General features: G+C 37.9%; 1 protein-coding gene across 4 annotated transcripts in view; it reads right to left on the reverse strand.

Moving 5' to 3' along the window:
• Positions 1–7,794: 7,794 nt before the first annotated feature.
• The window catches only part of USP25 (ubiquitin specific peptidase 25), a gene marked incomplete at its 5' end in the record, with an annotated part of 90,022 nt that continues 78,584 nt past the window's right edge, over positions 7,795–19,232 (reverse strand). For all 4 annotated transcript variants that reach the window (XM_079534656.1, XM_079534655.1, XM_079534654.1 and 1 more), the window contains 6 exons: positions 7,795–8,000; positions 8,486–8,681; positions 9,321–9,444; positions 14,184–14,263; positions 15,906–15,984; positions 16,846–17,024. In XM_079534656.1, the coding sequence (XP_079390782.1) occupies positions 7,828–8,000; positions 8,486–8,681; positions 9,321–9,444; positions 14,184–14,263; positions 15,906–15,984; positions 16,846–17,024 (831 nt within the window). In that variant the 3' untranslated portion in view covers positions 7,795–7,827. The remainder of the gene's footprint in view (positions 8,001–8,485; positions 8,682–9,320; positions 9,445–14,183; positions 14,264–15,905; positions 15,985–16,845; positions 17,025–19,232) is intronic.

A 19,232-nucleotide genomic window follows, 5' to 3' on the forward strand; every position in this document is an offset into this window, starting at 1 on the left:
GCTTTTCGTAGAAGGAACCTTCAGGCTGTGGGAAGAAGAAACATTACATTATGTGCCAGACAAAAGGTAAACACGATGGCAAGACAGAGTTAAGGGGCAGAAAAACTTCCGGGACAGTTTTCTTTCTCTATTCAGACCTCTAGTAAAACCCTAGCTAGTTTCAGTAGCAGTCAGTGCTAGAACAGGCAAGACATCAGGCTCTTCAGCCACGTACCCATTCCAGTCAGATGTGTTGAGCCTGAACTTGCGCACCAGCACGCACAGCACCACTTTGCTCGTCAGCGGGTCCCACTCGCACTTTATCCCTGCTCCTACCATCCCACCACCAGCAGGTGGCCCTTGCCTGCCATCCATTCATCAGCCCTGCGAGCGGAACCAAAACTGGTGGAAAGTTAGCTCAGTGCTTGCTGACATACCGCCCTGGAGAGCCTATTTAAAAGGTTAATAACTTTTCAAATCCAATTAAAGATTCTAATTAGGTAAAGTAATCTTTGGTCTGCCTGCTTAATGTCAAACTAGGTAAACATAATAAAGATTAACCTCATCCACGTTTCTTCTTAGGCATCACACAGGGTGCTGAAGACTGCTGAGCACCTCTGTTATCAGGTAGGCACTCTGAGGAAGACTTCATCAGAGCAAGTCTAAATAAAGCAGAAGAGCTCAAGCCACAGACCCAGTGTAACAGACAGGATGCTGACACATCAGTCCTGGCAGGCAGGTAGGGGATCCTGCCATGCATACTGGAATAGAGCAGTTGTATTTCTTCAGCCTCTGGAGGTTTTCCCTTCCTTACTTTGACCATGCCAGATCATTTTGTTTTCACTAGTGCTTCTTCATATGTTTATATTTCCAAAAAGGCAATAATCCTGTTAGTTAGTTACTAACACACTAGATAGCTGGCAACTGGCTCTGGGCATCCCCCGAAACCCTGCTCCATCACAGGAGGAACACTGGCTGTTCCTGCTAGAGATCAACTGCCATCATAAATATAAGAAGTTAAGCTCCCCAAAAATATGGCTGCCTGAGTCCATTACTGGTACACAACGCCAAAGCAGAATGATTAAATTTGCACCGTGATGGATTACTTTTAAACACCTCCCAGTACACCATCCCTGGCTCTCTTCTTTACAGGCCTACTAGGTTCTTAGGAATGCTTCCTGGGAGCCCACAGGTCCCGCCAAAGCCATATTTTTGGCACAAAACAAAAAAAAAAATTCAGAGCAAAGTGCCCTGTCACTCAGAACGCTGCACTGTCTGCCGCTGGCCATTTTCAATAGCAGAAAGCTGTGTGAGTTAACAGCAGCACTGCCTACACCAATGAGAACAAACCGCTGCAAGAAGCCGCCCACCATGCCTCGGCCAATCACACAGGCTTTTTATTTTAAAATCGACACCTCCTGTCTAACCCGAACTAGGGATTAGGAAACAGGAGTAAATTGTTGTGGTTCAGAGGAAGACACCAGCAGCAGAATGTGCAGAACTGCTTCCCATGGCTACAGCCAGAAGCAGGAGAGAAATGTCACGAGTGAAACCAATGGCCATAGCATTGCAGTGCGCCTTCTACCCTGCAGGGCCGGCATGGCGTTAACAACGGGAAAAAAAAAAAAAAAAATCAAATTCGTTTAAAAACACTCCCAGCTTGCTAATGACTCGGTCAGCTTTAGCGCTCGGCCAAGAACGGGGCGTCAGAACACCTGCACAGAACGCGCTCAGGCGCCGTGACAGCCTTCCAGGAGCAGTGGCCGAGGCGGCGGGCAGCCAGCAGGGGGCGCCCGCGCCTCACAGTAGCTCGGAAGAGGCGCGGCTCCCGGCGGTCGCGGAAGCGGCTCGAAGCGGCGGTCCCCGTGCGGGGCGGTAGGTTCAGGCTGCCCGCAGCCGCGCAGCTGAGGCAGCAGCAGCCCGGCGTTGTATCCAAGAGCGAGCGGCGTCCCCAGCTCTCGGTATGGGGCTACTCGTCACCCGAAGCCGGACCTGGATACTTTCAGTCGAGGCATTAGCAGGCTGCGTTCCCTGAGAAAATACACCGTCTCTGGAGTTTCCGACACGGGTGCTGATCCATTGGGCCACCTAAAACACAAACAGCATAACCACGGCGGGCATTACAACCAACCATCCCATAGGAAACCCATCGGCGCTGTAAAATTCACAGTACAGAAGCACTGTAATAATACATACATTTCATCCACTTAGAGAAAGCTAACCAAATTAATGCATTCATTTTCAATGACTTGCTATATAGGTCAGCTATTAAAAAACATTACACACAGACCATCACTGAGCACTGTGGTGAAGCCTCCCAGATTTCTACTGTAAGGAAATAGTATAAAAAAAGAGAAACTTTCTGAATACTACAGTACCGTGTAAGGGTTGGGTCAAAACTGAGCAAATAGGGAACTTCAGGTAAGTTGAACTGTACATTATCAGGTTGTTACCACGTAAGGTATCCCCCAAAAAATCAAATGTTTCAGTTTCACAGATCTGTCTTTATCTGCTGTTTGCCTTATGTCATTTAACACAAGTGTTCATCCCCGTCTGGTGTAAGAAACACCTCAATGCTGACATTTTTAACTTGGGGACCTAGCACATAGGAATAGCTTCTTATATGCAACCTGGTAATCTACACAACCCTTCTATCAATGCTGTTGGGCCATTTGCTACTGCTTCTGGAAAATCACAAAGTACTGCAAGGCAGCAGTCTGTGCTGGTGTCAAAGGAAGCCTACTCCAAGCCTAGCTGTCAAAGGCAGTGCAGAGAGCACAGACTACCCAAAGCCTCCCATTACTGCCCCATGGCTCTGCCTGAGAAGGCTTTAAGACTGAAAGCTGATGGTTCATTCCAGAGAAGTTTTTGTGGAATCCTGACACAGTTTTCTTGTGCACAGGAAGCACTCCTAGTGAAGGGAGGAGAAGGAGTCAAGTCACTATGTCACTGAACTGAAATACAAGCAATGGCTGATGGAGTCTGAAAACGCTATGAAATTTGAAAGAAAGGCATACATTGCCATCAATCATTCAGAACTACAGCATAGCTGAGATTACTCAGCTATGAGCGCAGGTTCAACATAGCATCCTCTGCTTCAGGAAGAAAGAACATCATTTATCTGTCAGGACTGTGCCTACTTCTCCATACCACCAGCCCTGGAGTTACCATTCTGCTGGTGATGCAGGAGAAGGGAGGGGACGGATGACATATGTCAGTTACTCCTAAAGAAAAGAGGAGACTCCTCCCAGCTATTGCTATCATTCCCGGCTCCCGAAATGGTGTGCCTGACTCCGTCAGGCTTCCATCCAAAACATGCCCATTTCCTCTCCCTTCTCTATGGAAGGGAGCCCTAGTCCTACTCCCCTTGTGGCAAAACCCAGTTTTGACTACTCTGCTGAGATGGCTTAGTCTTGATCAAGAGGGAATGTAGTAGCCTTTACTCCCTCTCACCCTGCAGAAACCCTGATGGAATACGAACACCTCTCTCTGTTCACACATCTGAGTATTTCTGTAGGTGTTAACACCCCAAATTTCTTTACTGAACTCTGCTGAGATGAAACTCCATAATACTTTCACTCTGGAAAGATGTCTTAAACTACAGCAGTTGGGAGCCTTCAGCATTTACTCAGTCCAGCACTTCCTTTTAGACATTCTTTGTGCAGTACCGTTACACAAGGCTTGTAAACAGTATAACAATTTAACAATTAGCACAGCATTAAACCAATCAGTTCACTCTCAATAGCAGAAATAAAAAAGATTAGCTTAAAACTGGCTATATTACAAGCTTCTTTTAGCTAGAACTTACCATTCTTTGGTTGCTGCCCTGGACAGAACTCTCTTGTGTAACACTCCAGCAAGTTTTCTCCCCCCCAAAAAAGAGAAATAATACTAATAATTCTAATAATAAACATTATAGTCTGCCCACTGCTGTGCTTCAGAAGTATTTTGGTTGGATGAAGAAGTAATTACCCAGCTAGCAGGGTAGAAGGCTAATTAGGAGTTAGAACGGAGCAAACTGGCAGGAGAAATAAATAAATTGATAAAAATGAAGGCTAAACATTTATTTGAATGCTATGCTGACAATAAACAATAAACCTGTCTCATTACAGAATTCCCAGTGAGAGAGAGATTTGAGTTGATCCTAATGACCAGTAAGTAAGTCAAGCTGTACTCTCAAAGTGCTGTCTCAAGAAACTGTTTCTTATCCATTAAACCTTGGATTTGGAAAGATCTTCAGGGACATAATACATAAAGGAAAACTGGGCATAAGTCACATGAAAAACAATTTTGTTTTGTCTGAAGGAATGTGCGTTTTGCTACAAGACCTCTTCAAATAAGAGTTTTTACATATCTATAGTAATCTTCACTCCAGAAGCAGTGCCATGACTTCTCTTGCATCACTCTAGACACAAAGAGAATTGGGGGGGGGGGGGGGGGGGGGGAATACACAATTTGAAAAGTGATGCATACATTAGTTATTATATACTTAGTGTTGGAGTTTTTACCAACATTCCTGACTTGTGATAACACCTCCACAGACACTTGAACTCACTGTATTTTTAGAAGAAACTAAACAAAGAATATGAACCACCACCATCATCCTTCTTCAGAGACTTTGACTTTTGCTGGACACTCTCAGCTTGTTTCCAGTGTGCTACTGTTTATCTCATCTAATTTTCTGGAGCAGAGGTTACTCCAGCTTACTACTAAGAATAATCTATGAGATAGTTAGGTATAATAACAGACATCGTGGTTTCAGTTTTGTTTGGTTTTTAATGCTTGAATGTGAAACACATGCTTTTGACTACGTACATATTCTTCATGCTTTCTAGAGCAAATCTGTTGACTGTATCAGTCATTAACTGCAGTTGAAGTACAGGCTGTCTAGAAAGCCATGATAACTCAGTAATGAATTTTCAATATAGAACCTTGTACGTGGTGCGATTTCAAGATAATCATTTCTAACGACTTCAAATTCATCCACCAATCCTCTTCTCTTGTTCAGACTAATCCTCCTGCTGCTCATGGTCTGCTAGGCTGAGGCTAACACACCTGCAATAAGACCTTTAACTAGAAATTATGGGATTTCTGACAATACCAAAATGTTAGTGAAAGCAAAGCAATATGGTAAGTCATCTAAAACGAAGTCACATGAGAAAAAAGAAAGCACATATCTAAAAGACTGTAGTGCCATGCCTTTGGGGGACTACAATACCTTTGGTGTATGAAGCAAAATATGGAGAAATACCACTGCATTTAATACCTGGTGTAGGTGATTCAGTAAATGAGCTTTGTGTGAATTACCCTACAAACTGAAAACTCAATAAAAACCTGACATTCTCCATTTTGAAAACAAACAAAAAAATCTATATACTTGGGAGTCAAATTAACTGTACACATCAGTCCTCTACAGTTGCTTGTATAGGTTTTGTGCTAGTCACGGTAAATACAGGCTCTATTATTACAGTGAAATAAGTAAGCTTTAAAAGGCAAAACAGTACTGTCATTACTTCACTGATCGTTTAGATTCATACACAATACTCCAAAGAAATTAAAATAGGAAAATACGTGTATATTATACATATTTATTTACTTCTGCTGCTCTACTGGACAGACCTTTTCAGTTCTCCTCAGAATTCAAGTCATACTCTTAGAAACCAAAAAAAACGTAAAATTAACAGAACAGTAAAAATCTTGTCCTTGTTTATGTCCTCGTAACTTAAATATCTTAGCTATTCTTCACAAGTGAAATATTTGCTTCCTGTTTTTACCTTACAAACAGTGTCTTTTCTCCTATTTTTGTCACAGAAGATTACATAGACGCTCTGGTTAACTGTCTCCTTCAGGGTTAGAGAGGAGCTTTCCTTAAAAGCTTTCACAAACATTCAAATTCAAAACCTGTTAGCAATAAAGAAATAAAAGTCCTCCTTCGCTTTTAGTTGCTTTCACCATTATTTAAAAAGGCAAAGGACAAATTTTAAATACTCACTGTGTATACAGAAAATACACAGTGATAAGAAGGCATATTAATCAGATTCAAATGAAAGTGCAACAGATACAAAATGTGAAGTCATTTAAAATGCATCTTCAACATTTTCATAAGATGCATTTATTCTTTCGTTGAAAGGTGAAATTTTACACAAGTAATTACACAAGTAATTTCAAGCCTAAAAAAGGCTTCTGAGTAGTACTGTGATACTAATAGCTCAGTTTAATACAACAAATGGGTAGATTCACCATTATGAAGCACTTTAATACTGAAAAAGGAAGAGGAAAATACTCCTGGGAAAAAACAAACAAACAAACAAACAAAAACTTTGAAGTCAAGCCTGCACTCTATTTACTATATATTACAATCCATTGTTTTCTCAAGGGTGAGTAATTTTCGAGACTGAAGTTAGCCTTTTCTTGAATGTGATTTGCCCACACTTATTCCCATCACACTTCCAGGTAGTCTGAACTAAATCAATCCTTTTCTTTCCGTCTTCCCACTTCCCTCTGTTATTTCGTTAGCAGAAATTAGAATATTCTCCACTAGAAAGCTTGCTTGCAACGTGAAGTTCAGTGCCGCTCCAATAAAGCCAACAAGCAAACATTCACATATTTTACTGTTCTAACATAAAATGTTCTCTAAAACAAGTAAGAATCAAAAGTGTCAGGTAACAAGATTAATTAAGGTCACATTAAATTTCTTTCTCCACAAAATAAAAAGCATTCGTTTAAACTAGACAGTTTCATTTCTACCAAGCAAGCCCTGCAGATCTTTTCTTTCACTTCCAATAGAAACGTGATTAGGACACACTTAAGATTTCTGAGATAGTGTGTTGCATCAATAGCTACACATTTCAAGTAAGGGATTAGTTATGGTTTACCTTCTGGTCGCTTGCATAACTAAAATACCAGTTTAAAAAAACAAACAAACAAACAAAATCTAATTACCCCTGAAGATTCACAAAGTTCACTTTTTCAAAATCTTTATTTTCTCTTCTCGAATCAACTCCTAAAAATTTTGTTCAGAGATTGTAATATATTTCTAATGAAAATAGTTTTACTTTTTTTTTTTCCAAGTCTTTTTCTAAGAATAGAAGCAAAGTACCATTATTGTTTTTCTTCAGAAACCAGTCCTTGTCATCAGAATATATGTGGCATAGCCACACACACACACAAAAAAGTGTTCAGGTGCAGTATCATAAAGATCAAAAAAGTATATACAAAAGAAACCCAACCAACAGTGTATAATACTGCAACAGTTTTTCAGTATATTCACATACAGTAATCTCCAATTACCTTCATCTAACTGTCCATAAATCCTGAAGAATCTTGTCTATAAAATTGAGTTACCCATCAATATACTGTATCTCTCCTAAAAATACCCATATTTTACACTAATATACAAGGTATCTGCTTGCAAACACAGAAGTAGCCATAAATAAAACTTTATTCTTTCATTTCATTTACAAGCTACCAAGTACCATGTATTTACACAGCACTGGACACTTAAATTTAGTTGCAGTCACAAAATGATCCAGACAGCTGTTGATAAAGTAAAGGATCTTAAGATAAAAGCAAAGTAATACTGTAACAGAGAAGTGGCAAAAAAGCAGTTTTGCCATAGTTATCAGACTTGCAAGTTGCATCAATTCTGGTTGAAACAACTGAGCGCCATGCGATTCCCAGCTTTAATTGTTTGCAGTCTGGCTAAAATTTGTACAGTCATTTCTCTTTTGCAGTTATTAAAATAAAAAAAGTTAAAAACTATAGCAGCAACAAGCAAACCCTGTGACAGGAAGGCAAGGTTTAAGAACTAAAAAAGTTTATACAATGTGCTCAGGAAGGTTGCAGAATTTATCTTCCATCAGCTGGAGTTCGACTGAGTGACAACATGATTCGGGCATATCTTTCACACAGTTCATGTGTGGAGTAGGAGGGTAACTTTGGCGGGTCATTGAAACCTTTAATCTCTGTAGAACAATCTAGTAGTTTTGGCAGGAAATCTGTCAGCTTTTCTTGCAAGTTAGCTGCAAGTGAAAGAAAAGAACACAACCATAAGTTTTTACGTCCACAGGTGCAATTTTCCTCTTCCTGTCCTGCCCCAAACTGACTCTTTTACTTTTTTTTTTTTTTTTTTTTTTTTTTTTTTTTTTTTTAAACAGGGATGGGAGCATGAAGAGTTTCACTTGGAATAATGCACTTTCTTCAGTACATACTGAAGAACACACTGGTTCCTAGGAAGATGTTGGCACAGATACCCCTTCAACATTTTTCCTTTTGGAAAAAAAAAAAAAAGTTTCCTTTAAGGGCACTGTTACATATGGAAAATATTGCAGACCTTCATTATTATACATGGAAAAAACTGCTGTTCATTTAGATGTGTACATACTATTCAAAAGCCACGGTAATTCAAAATATGTTACCAAAACACAAAGGATTCAGGCTCCATTCAAGATACAAACCAAGACATTTAAAAAAATACTAAAAATCATATACTCTAATAAATACTTACGTTCCATTTCTTGTCCAAGATAGGAACACCAACGATTTCTCATATCTTCCACAGCAACAATATCTTTCTCTTCCATTTCATCCACCAGTAGTAATGGCAAACACGGGACAATAAGCTCATTCATAATGATCAGGCCATTATTTACTTCCTGATCATCTCCTGATTCAAACAGTGCTGCAGCATGTTCATTTAGTTTCTTCATGTACCACCACAAAAAAGAAATTCTTTAAGTATACAGCATTTCACATTTTACCATTCTGTTTTTGTTTGCCTTATGGCAAATCTGCAATAACAACTGAGCTTTAACATTCACAGCAATGATACATACATTCTATTAAACCATTTGATCTTGTACTATTCCTCAGGCCACTTCAGTTGATACCTGCCAACTCAACATTTGCAGCTGCTCGTTTTCAAGACTGAGGTCCTACCACCTGCTCTTGCCTTTTCTTGCTATTGCTAAGAAACAGGTGACACAATCAAGGAAAAAGCTCACCATCTACTGATGCCTTTTTCTAAATATTTGTGTCCCTGTCCAACTGCAGTAACATTGTGAGCTCACCCACCAATACTGTCCAGTGTTGCTTTTACCTAGCCCAGACACAGTGGCAGTGAGCACACCACTTAAAATGATAAACTGATTACTTAAAACAAACACATTCTTTATTTTTACTACATACACTTCTTCCTCTCACCTTTTTCTTATTGAAATCTTCGTAATTTTTAATGAAAGTTTTTTTGGTTTTTGGTTTCTTGAAAATACAGCAACACTGCCTGATTTGTTAAAGCTAAATGGAAAGTTCAACTTTTGTAGTATATTTCACCCTCCACTTACTAGCAAACATTCTCGTCTGTAGTGAGATATCAGCTCTTCATCGTGCCCTCTGTATGGGCCTTTGGACAAGAGTTCTTTGTTATTCTGGTAAGCATAGATAAGGTAGAGCAAGGCTTCCATATAGCTAAAGCAAAGTAAAGAAACGAAGTTGTTAGATGCAAATCCAGGTAACACCTATTTCAAGTTAACTACTGTGTTATTCATAGGACATGTAATTTCACTTACTTGTTTGACTATAAATCCAACCCTCCCCATCCATCTCTTCATAATATTGCTTTTTCTACCACATAGTTTCTTGTTTTGTATACATTAGAATAATGTATTTTATTATCAGGCTAGATAAACTTGCACATGAAGTGTGATCCAAAGCTCACTGACATAAACCTATATCATTTCATCCACTTCAAAAATAGCTTTGGATTAACCTTGAATATACATGAAAGCTTTTTTTTTTTCCCTCATGCATTCATGTCACATTAGAATTGCCATTACCCTGATAGCATTCTATGCCTGACCAATAAAAATTAACCTAAAAAATAAATTGTGAACTTTCAGCCTCACTAAGTTTTTTTCTGGACTAATGAAATCCAAAGTGATGTATGATGCCACAAGAGCATTTCAAAACCAGAAGTATCTCTCTATTGGCACTTCTGTCTGTAATCTAAATGCAGATAATAAATACATTCCTAACTGGTGAAGGATGAGTAAAAGAAGACCTAAGAACCTAACAGTTAATAATCAAGAGATCTCATCCGCCCTGTTAAATCCCCTCACGCTGCTGCATACCATTTCCAGCTAACACCTTAAATTGTTAATTCTCTGACTTGCAGAAACCCAGTCATGACAGACAGCCAGAAAAGCAGTTCAGGCAACTATGCTATAACCAAGCAGTTAGATGTGTCATTTTTATTCAAACAACTAGAAAAATCTAGGGAGAGAAATTTCCTAATGGAGTATTAGAAGAACAGTATATTATACACTCCTAGTGAGAACAGAAGATCAAGGTTAGGGCATAAACTACCAAAACATCAAACTACTAAAAGTAGCTAAAACTTATGTGTGAGCACACAGAGCACATGATACATGAAAAATACATGTCAGAATTTTCCAAAATAGACAAACTCAAGACTTACAGTAAGGCCTCCCAACAAGACAACATAAAAGGAAGGGAAAAGGTTACTTTAAATAGCAGTGGTTACTTAAAGGTTTACTTTCAAATATCACTATTTTTTCTTGTAATCCCAAATATTTCCTACTTGAGCAATACATGACATATATATAATTGCTACTCTGTCTTTTTGCCCTCAAAATATAAAACTGTGTCCTCTAAAGCAGGAAGTTCTCTTCTCTATGGCCCTCTTCTCAAGTCTCTCTGCTCATAAAATCTCTCCAAGCCACCAACTAATGCAACTGACTTGACAGCAGAAACATTAACGTAGGAAGACAGTGGAAAACATGACTGCAAGAAACTGGGATTGATGGATACAAAGCCAGAGGAGTCAGACCTTCTATTCCTTTCCATTCTTGGTTCAGTTATTTGTGAAACTGCAGGCTGAATTAACAGTGTCAACAACTCAGTTGATCCAAATTAAAAACTTGTACTTGGCAGCTGCCTAATTCCCAGATCCTCTTTTCCTGCTCTGTCTGCAAGTTGTGTAATCCTTACCTGAACCAGCAATAGTGTTACATCACAGGAAGGAAAGCCATTTCACATCACCATTATTCTAAAGCCAGGCTCAAATATCTTATATACCTTGAGAGTCCAAGGAATATTACTTTAGCTTAAATTAAGCAAACAGATGCTAGCTTTTCAAATATGAAGTGCATTTAAGTTCCAGTTTGTTAAGTCTGAACTTAAAATGATACACAGAAATATGGAGCTAACTGGGTCTGGGCTTTGGAAAGCACAGGTATGTATAAACAAAATTTTAACACAGCTTACAAAAAACAAATTGTCAAAGCTGAAAAATCATATTATTTAAAAAAAAAAAAAAAAATTAGAATCCAACTGGTAAGGTCTAGAGTTTGTTTGCCTTTCAGTCACTACCATAAGAACAAGCTACAAGCAAATGCCCTGCCAAGGTTCTTTAGTTGACTACATTCACCTCACTCACAGCAGTTTCCTACTCAATAGTATAATCAGTGAAGGTATGCCTCAAAGACCCTTTATCTGCAGTGAAAAGGCCTTGTCAACAACCATAAAGGATCATGAGTGAACTATGAAGGCAGGCATGACTCTTAAATCATGCCTACTTTCAGCAAAAAACTTCAGCAAAAAACATATTCCGGGTAACTTTCAGAAATACTGAGAAACTGTTGTTTCCTTTGTCTTCAAAGTACAGTCTTCCATGCCCAGCACACCAGTAACAACACCTCTAAAAATAAGCTATTAGCATGGTGGAAGGAAAAAGTAAAAACATTTTTAATGTTTGTGTTTGCTTGGCATAGCACCATTAAGAAAATCAGATTCCCTGAGTAAAGGCTGTTTTTTTGCTCCACCTAGATATTGAGCACTACAAGACATTAATTGACTTTTCAAGTAAGAAAAGTTTGTCAATTTAGGGAGATGGGTTTCTGGGGAAAAAAAAACAAAAACAAAAAACAAAAAAACACACCCTCAAAACAAACCCCTGTTACTGAAGGTCATATCTGAATTATTAAAGTCCATGTTTTCATAACTATTTAAAGCTACAGTTTATGATTTCACAGTTAAGGGAACACTGAAGGAAAATCAAAATAGTTGATCAGTTTAGTCTCATTTTCAGAACATGGACAGTAGCACTGCCCTCTAAAAATATAACAAGTTGTAAACCTCAATAACTACCTCAGGCATTTGGGAACCAGTAGCTGAAACACAGCAGCGTAATTTCAGTAGACGCCTTTAAAGTAAGTCAACGGATATTCGATCCTCAAACATCCCTTAAAGCATGTTTACCTGTTTACCTCTAATCCTAGTGCCTCTGTATTAAATACAACTTGAAGTACTTGCGAAATTGCATTTACTGCCAAAGCAAATGAACACTATACCTCCTGCACATGAGTCTGATAATATCGTATTTTTTTTTTTACATTTCTTGCCAATATCAGAATGCACAACTGGGCATTATAGGCTTGTTTTCTAACTGGGTCACTCTAATTTTTCAAATCAACATAGAAACTAGATAGCAAAAAAAAAAAAATACTGCTCAGCACAAACAGAAACCTGTTTGTGGTTTCTGTTTGTTTACCTCCTGCTGGCCCAAGGAGAATATATTACAGTAAGAAGTAGAACAGTGAAAACACTGCAATTTTGTGGCCAAAGCTGTCATTCCTGGAGTTAAGGAACCAGAACTACTTCATGTTTGGAGCACACATGATGTCCAGGAGAAACAGGATTCCTACATATCACACTGATGTCTTTTTTTTTCCTCTGTAAGGGATCCAGCAATACCAGACTGTTTTGTTGGTGGTTTTTTTTTTTTTTTTTTTTTTTCCAATTAAGTCAGGCAGTCTTCTGACCAACTTTCATATACCAGCTGTTTAATAATAACAAAGTGGGATGTGCCAATTTAGATTATTAGTAAACGTACTAACATTTGCAATGTAGCAAACCAAAATTATGGCTCATTGTGTTAACCACTACACAAACACACAGCTTGCTACAGAAATAAGTATGTTATTATCATTTTGTTTTGTTAGAGCTTTTTTTCTTTGGAAACATACACGACAAGAAAGAGAACTACGAAGCAATTTGCTACACAACATACAAACAAGAAACTAAGTTTGGCATATAGATACCACAGAATGTCTTGGGTTGGAAAGGACCTTAAAGATCATCTAGTTCCAACCCCTACATCATGAGCAGGGCTACCCATGGCCCCATCCAACCTTGCCTTGAGTACCTCCAGCAGTGGGGCATCCACAGCCTCTCCAGGCAGCATGCGCCAGTGCCTCACCAACCTCTTGAGGAAATTCTTTTCCTAACATCTAATCCAAATCTCCCCTCTTCTATGTTAAAACTGTTCCTCCTTTTTCTATCACTATCCTCTCATATAAAAAGTCAGTCTCCCTCTAAGAAGCTGCAAGGAAGTCTCCAGAGCCTTCTGTTCTCCAGGCCAAACAAGCCCAGCTTTCTCAGCCCTTCTACACAAAGGTTCTCCAGCCCTTTTCTCATTTTCATAGTCCTCCTCTGGATCCACTCCAAGAGCTCCGTATCTTTCTCGTGCTGGGGGCCCCTGGCCCAGAGGTAGTACTCCAGATGAGGCCTTGTAAGGGCAGGAATATATGGGGATAGTTACCTCTCCTTCCCTCCTGGCCAGCCCTCCTTTGATGCAGCCCAAGCTACAGATGGCCTTCTGAGCCACGCTACTTGCTCATGTCAAGCTTTTCATCCATCAGAACTCCCCCATGTCTTCTCTGCACAGCTATTTTCCATGTGTTTTATTCTGTACATGTATCTGGAACTGCATCAAGTGAGGTGTGGCACCTTGCACTTGTTGAGCCTCATTAGGCTTGCGTGAGCTCCCTTCTCAAGCTTATTCAGGTCCACATTTATGTGCACATATGGTACAAGAGAAGAAAGATTCTTATGTCTGAGGAATACAGAGACCATTCAGAGTAGGAAAGGAGAAAAAGAAGTGCTTGTGGGGCACTGAGAAGAGTTCGTGGTTTGATAAGAGACAAAGAAATGGAGATTAAAAGTAGGAAGTTGCAGGAAACTGATCTAGATGTGAGACTGAAGAAATTAACGAACTGAATAAATTTTAAACACAATGAAGAACACATTAAACAGTTCTTAATTTTAATAATAACTTTTAACTTTATCAGTGTTACATTTTGCCTTCAAATCACTCTATCACATTTGAGTTCTATACTACCACTTACCTCTTTTTTTGGAAAAACTCCAATCCTACCATGAGAAACATGGTTGTTTCCCTGAAATTTCTATAGTCTTGATGCCATCTCTGCATATAAGAAAGGGTATATAGAATTTCATCCACAAACATGAAATACAAATATTTTACACACTTAGTGCTGAATACCCACAGTAAGTGATAAGGACTCCTATTAAGTTTGTATGATGGAAAAGTCAGTCTGAATCCCCCCTCTCTCAATGAAAATAAGATTCTTAAATTCCTACAATATTTCTAAATGAGTTTCAGGTAGGATTTTTATTAAAAACATAAACAAAACACAGGAATACATTACCACTTGAACTGAAAGGAACACAAAAGTTTTTTTGGAGAACCACAGTCAGAATTATGAGAATCGCTACTTTCCCACCCCCTCAAAAAAGGAAAGGCTAACACTCTGTTTTTCTTCTTTTCATTACGCACAGTTCTTTACTCAAAAAGTGAAAGAAAGCTTATATATAAACTGAATATTAAATTTCATTTAAGGAAGACATAGAAAATGCCTGAACACGCTGAATGCCCTAAATGGCTTGTATAGCTTGTTGAGTACTTGAGACTATGGCAATGCTTATGTTGGTGCAAAACATTTATCTTGCTGCATCACCACTTATACAAAGTGACTACTAATACACTTTACAGGTGACTGCCCCACGACAAAAGAATGTCTCTTTTGCAGTTGGTTAACCAGCTTTTAATCATTCATTAATAGTTAAGTAAGGGACAACATACCGTAATACATAGCCACCTACAGATTCAACACAAAATGCATGAGAAAGGTTCTATGAAATGTCAGTCCCATACTGGATAATCAGTGACACAGTCCTCAGAGTAATCACCAACTATCTGCCTCAGGAAGGTGGCATGTACCTGTAAGGGAAGAAGATTCCTCCCACTCCCTTATTGCCTCAAGAGGGCAAGATTATTCCCATAGTCCTCCTGAACAAGCTGTTTTGGACCTACAAATGTTACAATGAGGTTTAAGTGGTGCATTGGAATCTGCCCAGGATATAAATAAGGCCTTTTCAGAGGCCTTAATGAACAGTATCACACAGAATTGGAACTCATGTAATAATGACACCTACAGACTTAGCTTTAAATATGAGATGAAGTGTTTTGCTAAATATAAGTCAAACTTGTATAATGTCTGCAATTTACTCCATTCTTTTTTCAAAGTTTTTTTTAAGTATCAAATTGAAAATGTATGGTCTTAGCAAATGAAAGAACCTAGAGAAAGATGCTAGTAAGAGAATGGGACTGGCTACAAAAAAAGCTGGACAAAAAACACAAATGTGCCCCTGAACCTTGTGACCCATTTCTCTAAATGTTTAAGGTTGGCCTTAGATCCTTTTCATTCCTTCAACGCACAGCAGTTTCTGACTAGAGAAAGCCAATTGGCTCACATGGTGTTACATTATGAAATACTGTTAGTGACGTCAAAGCATGTTAAGGAGTATGGACAGAATCAACGCTGGCATTTATCTGTGGCTCAAGTCAAATTTGAATTTGAAATTACAGATGAGGAAAAAATGGCTTTAGATCAACTGGTCAGAGCAGCTTTCCTAGAAATAAATAATGTTTCAGGAACTAGTTTCATCTTCTCAGTGTAGGACAAAAAGAAATTTGCTAAGATAAACTCAACTTACTGATAATTATTTGAAGTTACAGTTTAACTTACAGCATAAGAAATACTGACCTCATATTCCTCCATGTTTACTTCATCCGGCTTTATCATTTCAAGCTTAGCTTGAGCAACCTTCATTATGTTACGGCACCTTATAAAAAGCCACAACATATCATGAAAGAGAAATTTTCAAAAATATCATCTATACAAAAACAGCAAACTCAAGCAGTTTAGAGTACAGCCTTATACAAAACAGCATGGAAACATTGTGAAAAATCTGCTTTCTACTATGCACTGCATAATCAGCAGAAGGCATACTTTTCTAGTACATGTGATGCACAGCCATGCCATTTAAGAATTACTTCTTGTTTTACTAACTAAACTGCTGCATTACTCTTTTTTTTCCTGTTTTTTCAAATTTGAAGTTCAGGTGGCTTGAAGCTCCCCAACTCTCACTTTGTGAAAATAATGTTAGAGGATTAGAACCAAAGATTTAACAGCTGTCAATAAGCAGGAGTCAGACTAACACTCTCTACCTGTCATTTTTTTATTTTGTTTTATAAGTACATGAAATTTCAAGTATAGAAGACATCGTCTTGCATTCAAATAAGTTATTCATCTAGTCTGATGTCTCATTTTAAGAGATGTCAGGCTTTGTTTTCCACTGCTGAGCTTCAGGCCACTGAAGAAACAGAGATTTCACAGCCTTAAGTGCTCCAAAACATAGGTACAGAGAACTGAATACAATTAGGAGCAACACTAAGGATTTTTCCTTACTTCCTACCAATAAAAACCCAACTTCTTGTTTATTCTTTTTATAGAGATTTTTATAGAGATTAAAACTTTTATAAAATTATTCTTCTACGCATTTTATACTTTCAAGCTATTAACTAGAAGATAAAGCCAAACGTACAAGCTGTTCTTCTTTTCTCTACATGCATATCTGAATATAAAAGTGTCTTTACACAGAACTCACACAAACACAGGAAGAGAGACATGCTGATCTTATTACCTTTCATCAAAGCTAAGATTGTGATCTCCAAACTGTTCCAGTAACGTTCTCTCAATTATCTTCTTTGGTGCCTGGTTTTGGATGAAGTAAACTATTGCATGACGCAAACGGTAATCACATTCAGGTGGTGGATCTTCCTGGGCTAATTTTAGCAGACGCGTATATTCCAACTTAATTGCCTACATAATTTTAAAAACATACATTATTCTTTCTGGCTTTTAACTCAGCCTTTTCAGATACTAGGAATAATTCATGTCCATGGCCCACTGACTACAAAAGAATTTTAACAATTCCATATCCGACCCTTCTAAACAGTCTGAACTACAGTAAAAAAAAATAAACAAATGGCAAAGCTGCTCCTGCCTCTCCCTAACCAGGGCTACCAAAACCCCAAGTGGACCTGTACTTCAAAAGCAATCCCAGTCCTTCACTATATCACCCTGAGAGAAGGTTTATCTGGTCCCTAAAGAGGGACATTAAGCATGAACTGTCCTAAAGCAGTATAACAGACATTTCATTTTAAGGATTTTTCCAGAAGTACCCCTAATACATAGTTGAAATGCAAATACACAAATAAATTATAGGTAAAGTTTAATGAACGTGTGAGATGTTGAAAACAGTAAGTCAGAATGGAAATCATTGTAAAATAAAAATCGAGTTGCATGGTTTCTACAGAAAATACTTCAATATGGTCAGTGTTAGCCTCCCATAAGGCAAGGACAGACTCCTCACTGAGTATTTTAGGCCAATTTCAGAGCTTATAGGAAGAGATTCCTTTGTCAGCACATTAGATTTTAAGAAATCTCATCTGTTATGTTCATTAGAAATTATCCATTGAAACTACACAACACAACCAAGAGCAACAAGAAAAATAATTAGAAAAATGGTGACAAATCTTAATATACTCCATAATTTCTCTCTCAAAATACGCAGGTGATCAAACTGCTGGCTAACATTACTACCAATTTGAAAGAAATAACCTAACACAGCAGCTTCACACATTAGTAGTTTCAATACCACATACAGACAAAATAAAGCTACAAACCAGGCAGAAAATGCCCTATTCAATATTACAAATCCCTTTATGCCTCTACCTGGCAGTAAAATATTCCTTTACATTTAAATATTGGAAATTTGGGCTACTAAACTTTACCAAGAAATGCTGTGTTTTGAGACTGAACACATGAATAGGATACTATTCATGTGGACTTAAACAGAGAGTGTGTGGAGAACTTCAAAACTTAAAAGAACATTCTGCATTAATATTCATATTTTTACATCCTAATGATATGTATTATTATTAAAAAAGAGATTTGGAGAACCAATGATAATTATCAAAAGTCACACATAAGTATTTCTATTATCTTGCATCATTAGACATTCTACCATTAGAAAACAGACACAGATAACAAAGTTACTAAAGCCGCTTTTCTGAGGTTGGCACAAAACAAAAAGCTATTGCTATTTTGCATTTAATTCTTCAGAGAATTACTCAAACAGGAAAAAGGCAAGAAAATTTAGATTTTCAAATACATACTTAGAAAAAAGTCAAACGTTATGCTACAGATTCATGAATTCTATATACTGAAAAGAAGAAAACTAAACCAGTATTATTCCTTTCAACAAAATACGGGAAAAAGTATTATAAGCTTTAGGATTCTCACTAAGAATTATATATAAAAATCTTAAGGCAAACATACTGCAAGGAACGGTGAATGAAGTTTAGATAAGTATGACTGATCAATAAAGATCTTAGCTGCTTTGCAATAGGTTAAGTCTGAAGTCTGAGAGGTAAAGTAGGAATCAAACTTGGGCAGTAACAATGACCCTCATTAATTGGGTTTTACCTGCATTACACTTCAATAAGGACATCATAGAAATAAACCTCAGTCTTTTGTAAACACTTGTTATAAAAAACAAACACATGAACAAAACCAGAGCATAGCAGTATAAAAATATCACAGAATCTTTCTGATAGCAATTGTAAGAAATAGGAGGGGTTTTCACCTCATACATTTCAAAATATTAAACCTGGTACTAAGTAGAATCACTTCATCTGCGAACATCCAGACTAATGCATTACTAAAAATGTAGCATGCTTCAGCAGTGCTAAGTTGCTTTGAACAGGATTCAGCAGAAAGTGAGTAAGCAGACTTCTACTCTCCAACAACTTAGTTTAGTTTTAAAAACACTTTCTCAAAGACAAATTTTGCCCCTAACCTCCACACTTCCACTGAGGTTTTCATCAGGAAGCTTTCATCATCAAAACACACTTCACATTGAAAATAAGTAAATCAATCAGTGTAATTAACCTTTCCAAAAAATGTCTGGTTTGATAAGAGCAGCATGGGTTTTTTGTTTTGTTTTTCAATTAAAACAGCTTGTCA

Source organism: Tetrao urogallus (assembly GCF_951394365.1).
Source record: "Tetrao urogallus genome assembly, chromosome: 1".
Classification (NCBI taxonomy): domain Eukaryota; kingdom Metazoa; phylum Chordata; class Aves; order Galliformes; family Phasianidae; genus Tetrao; species Tetrao urogallus.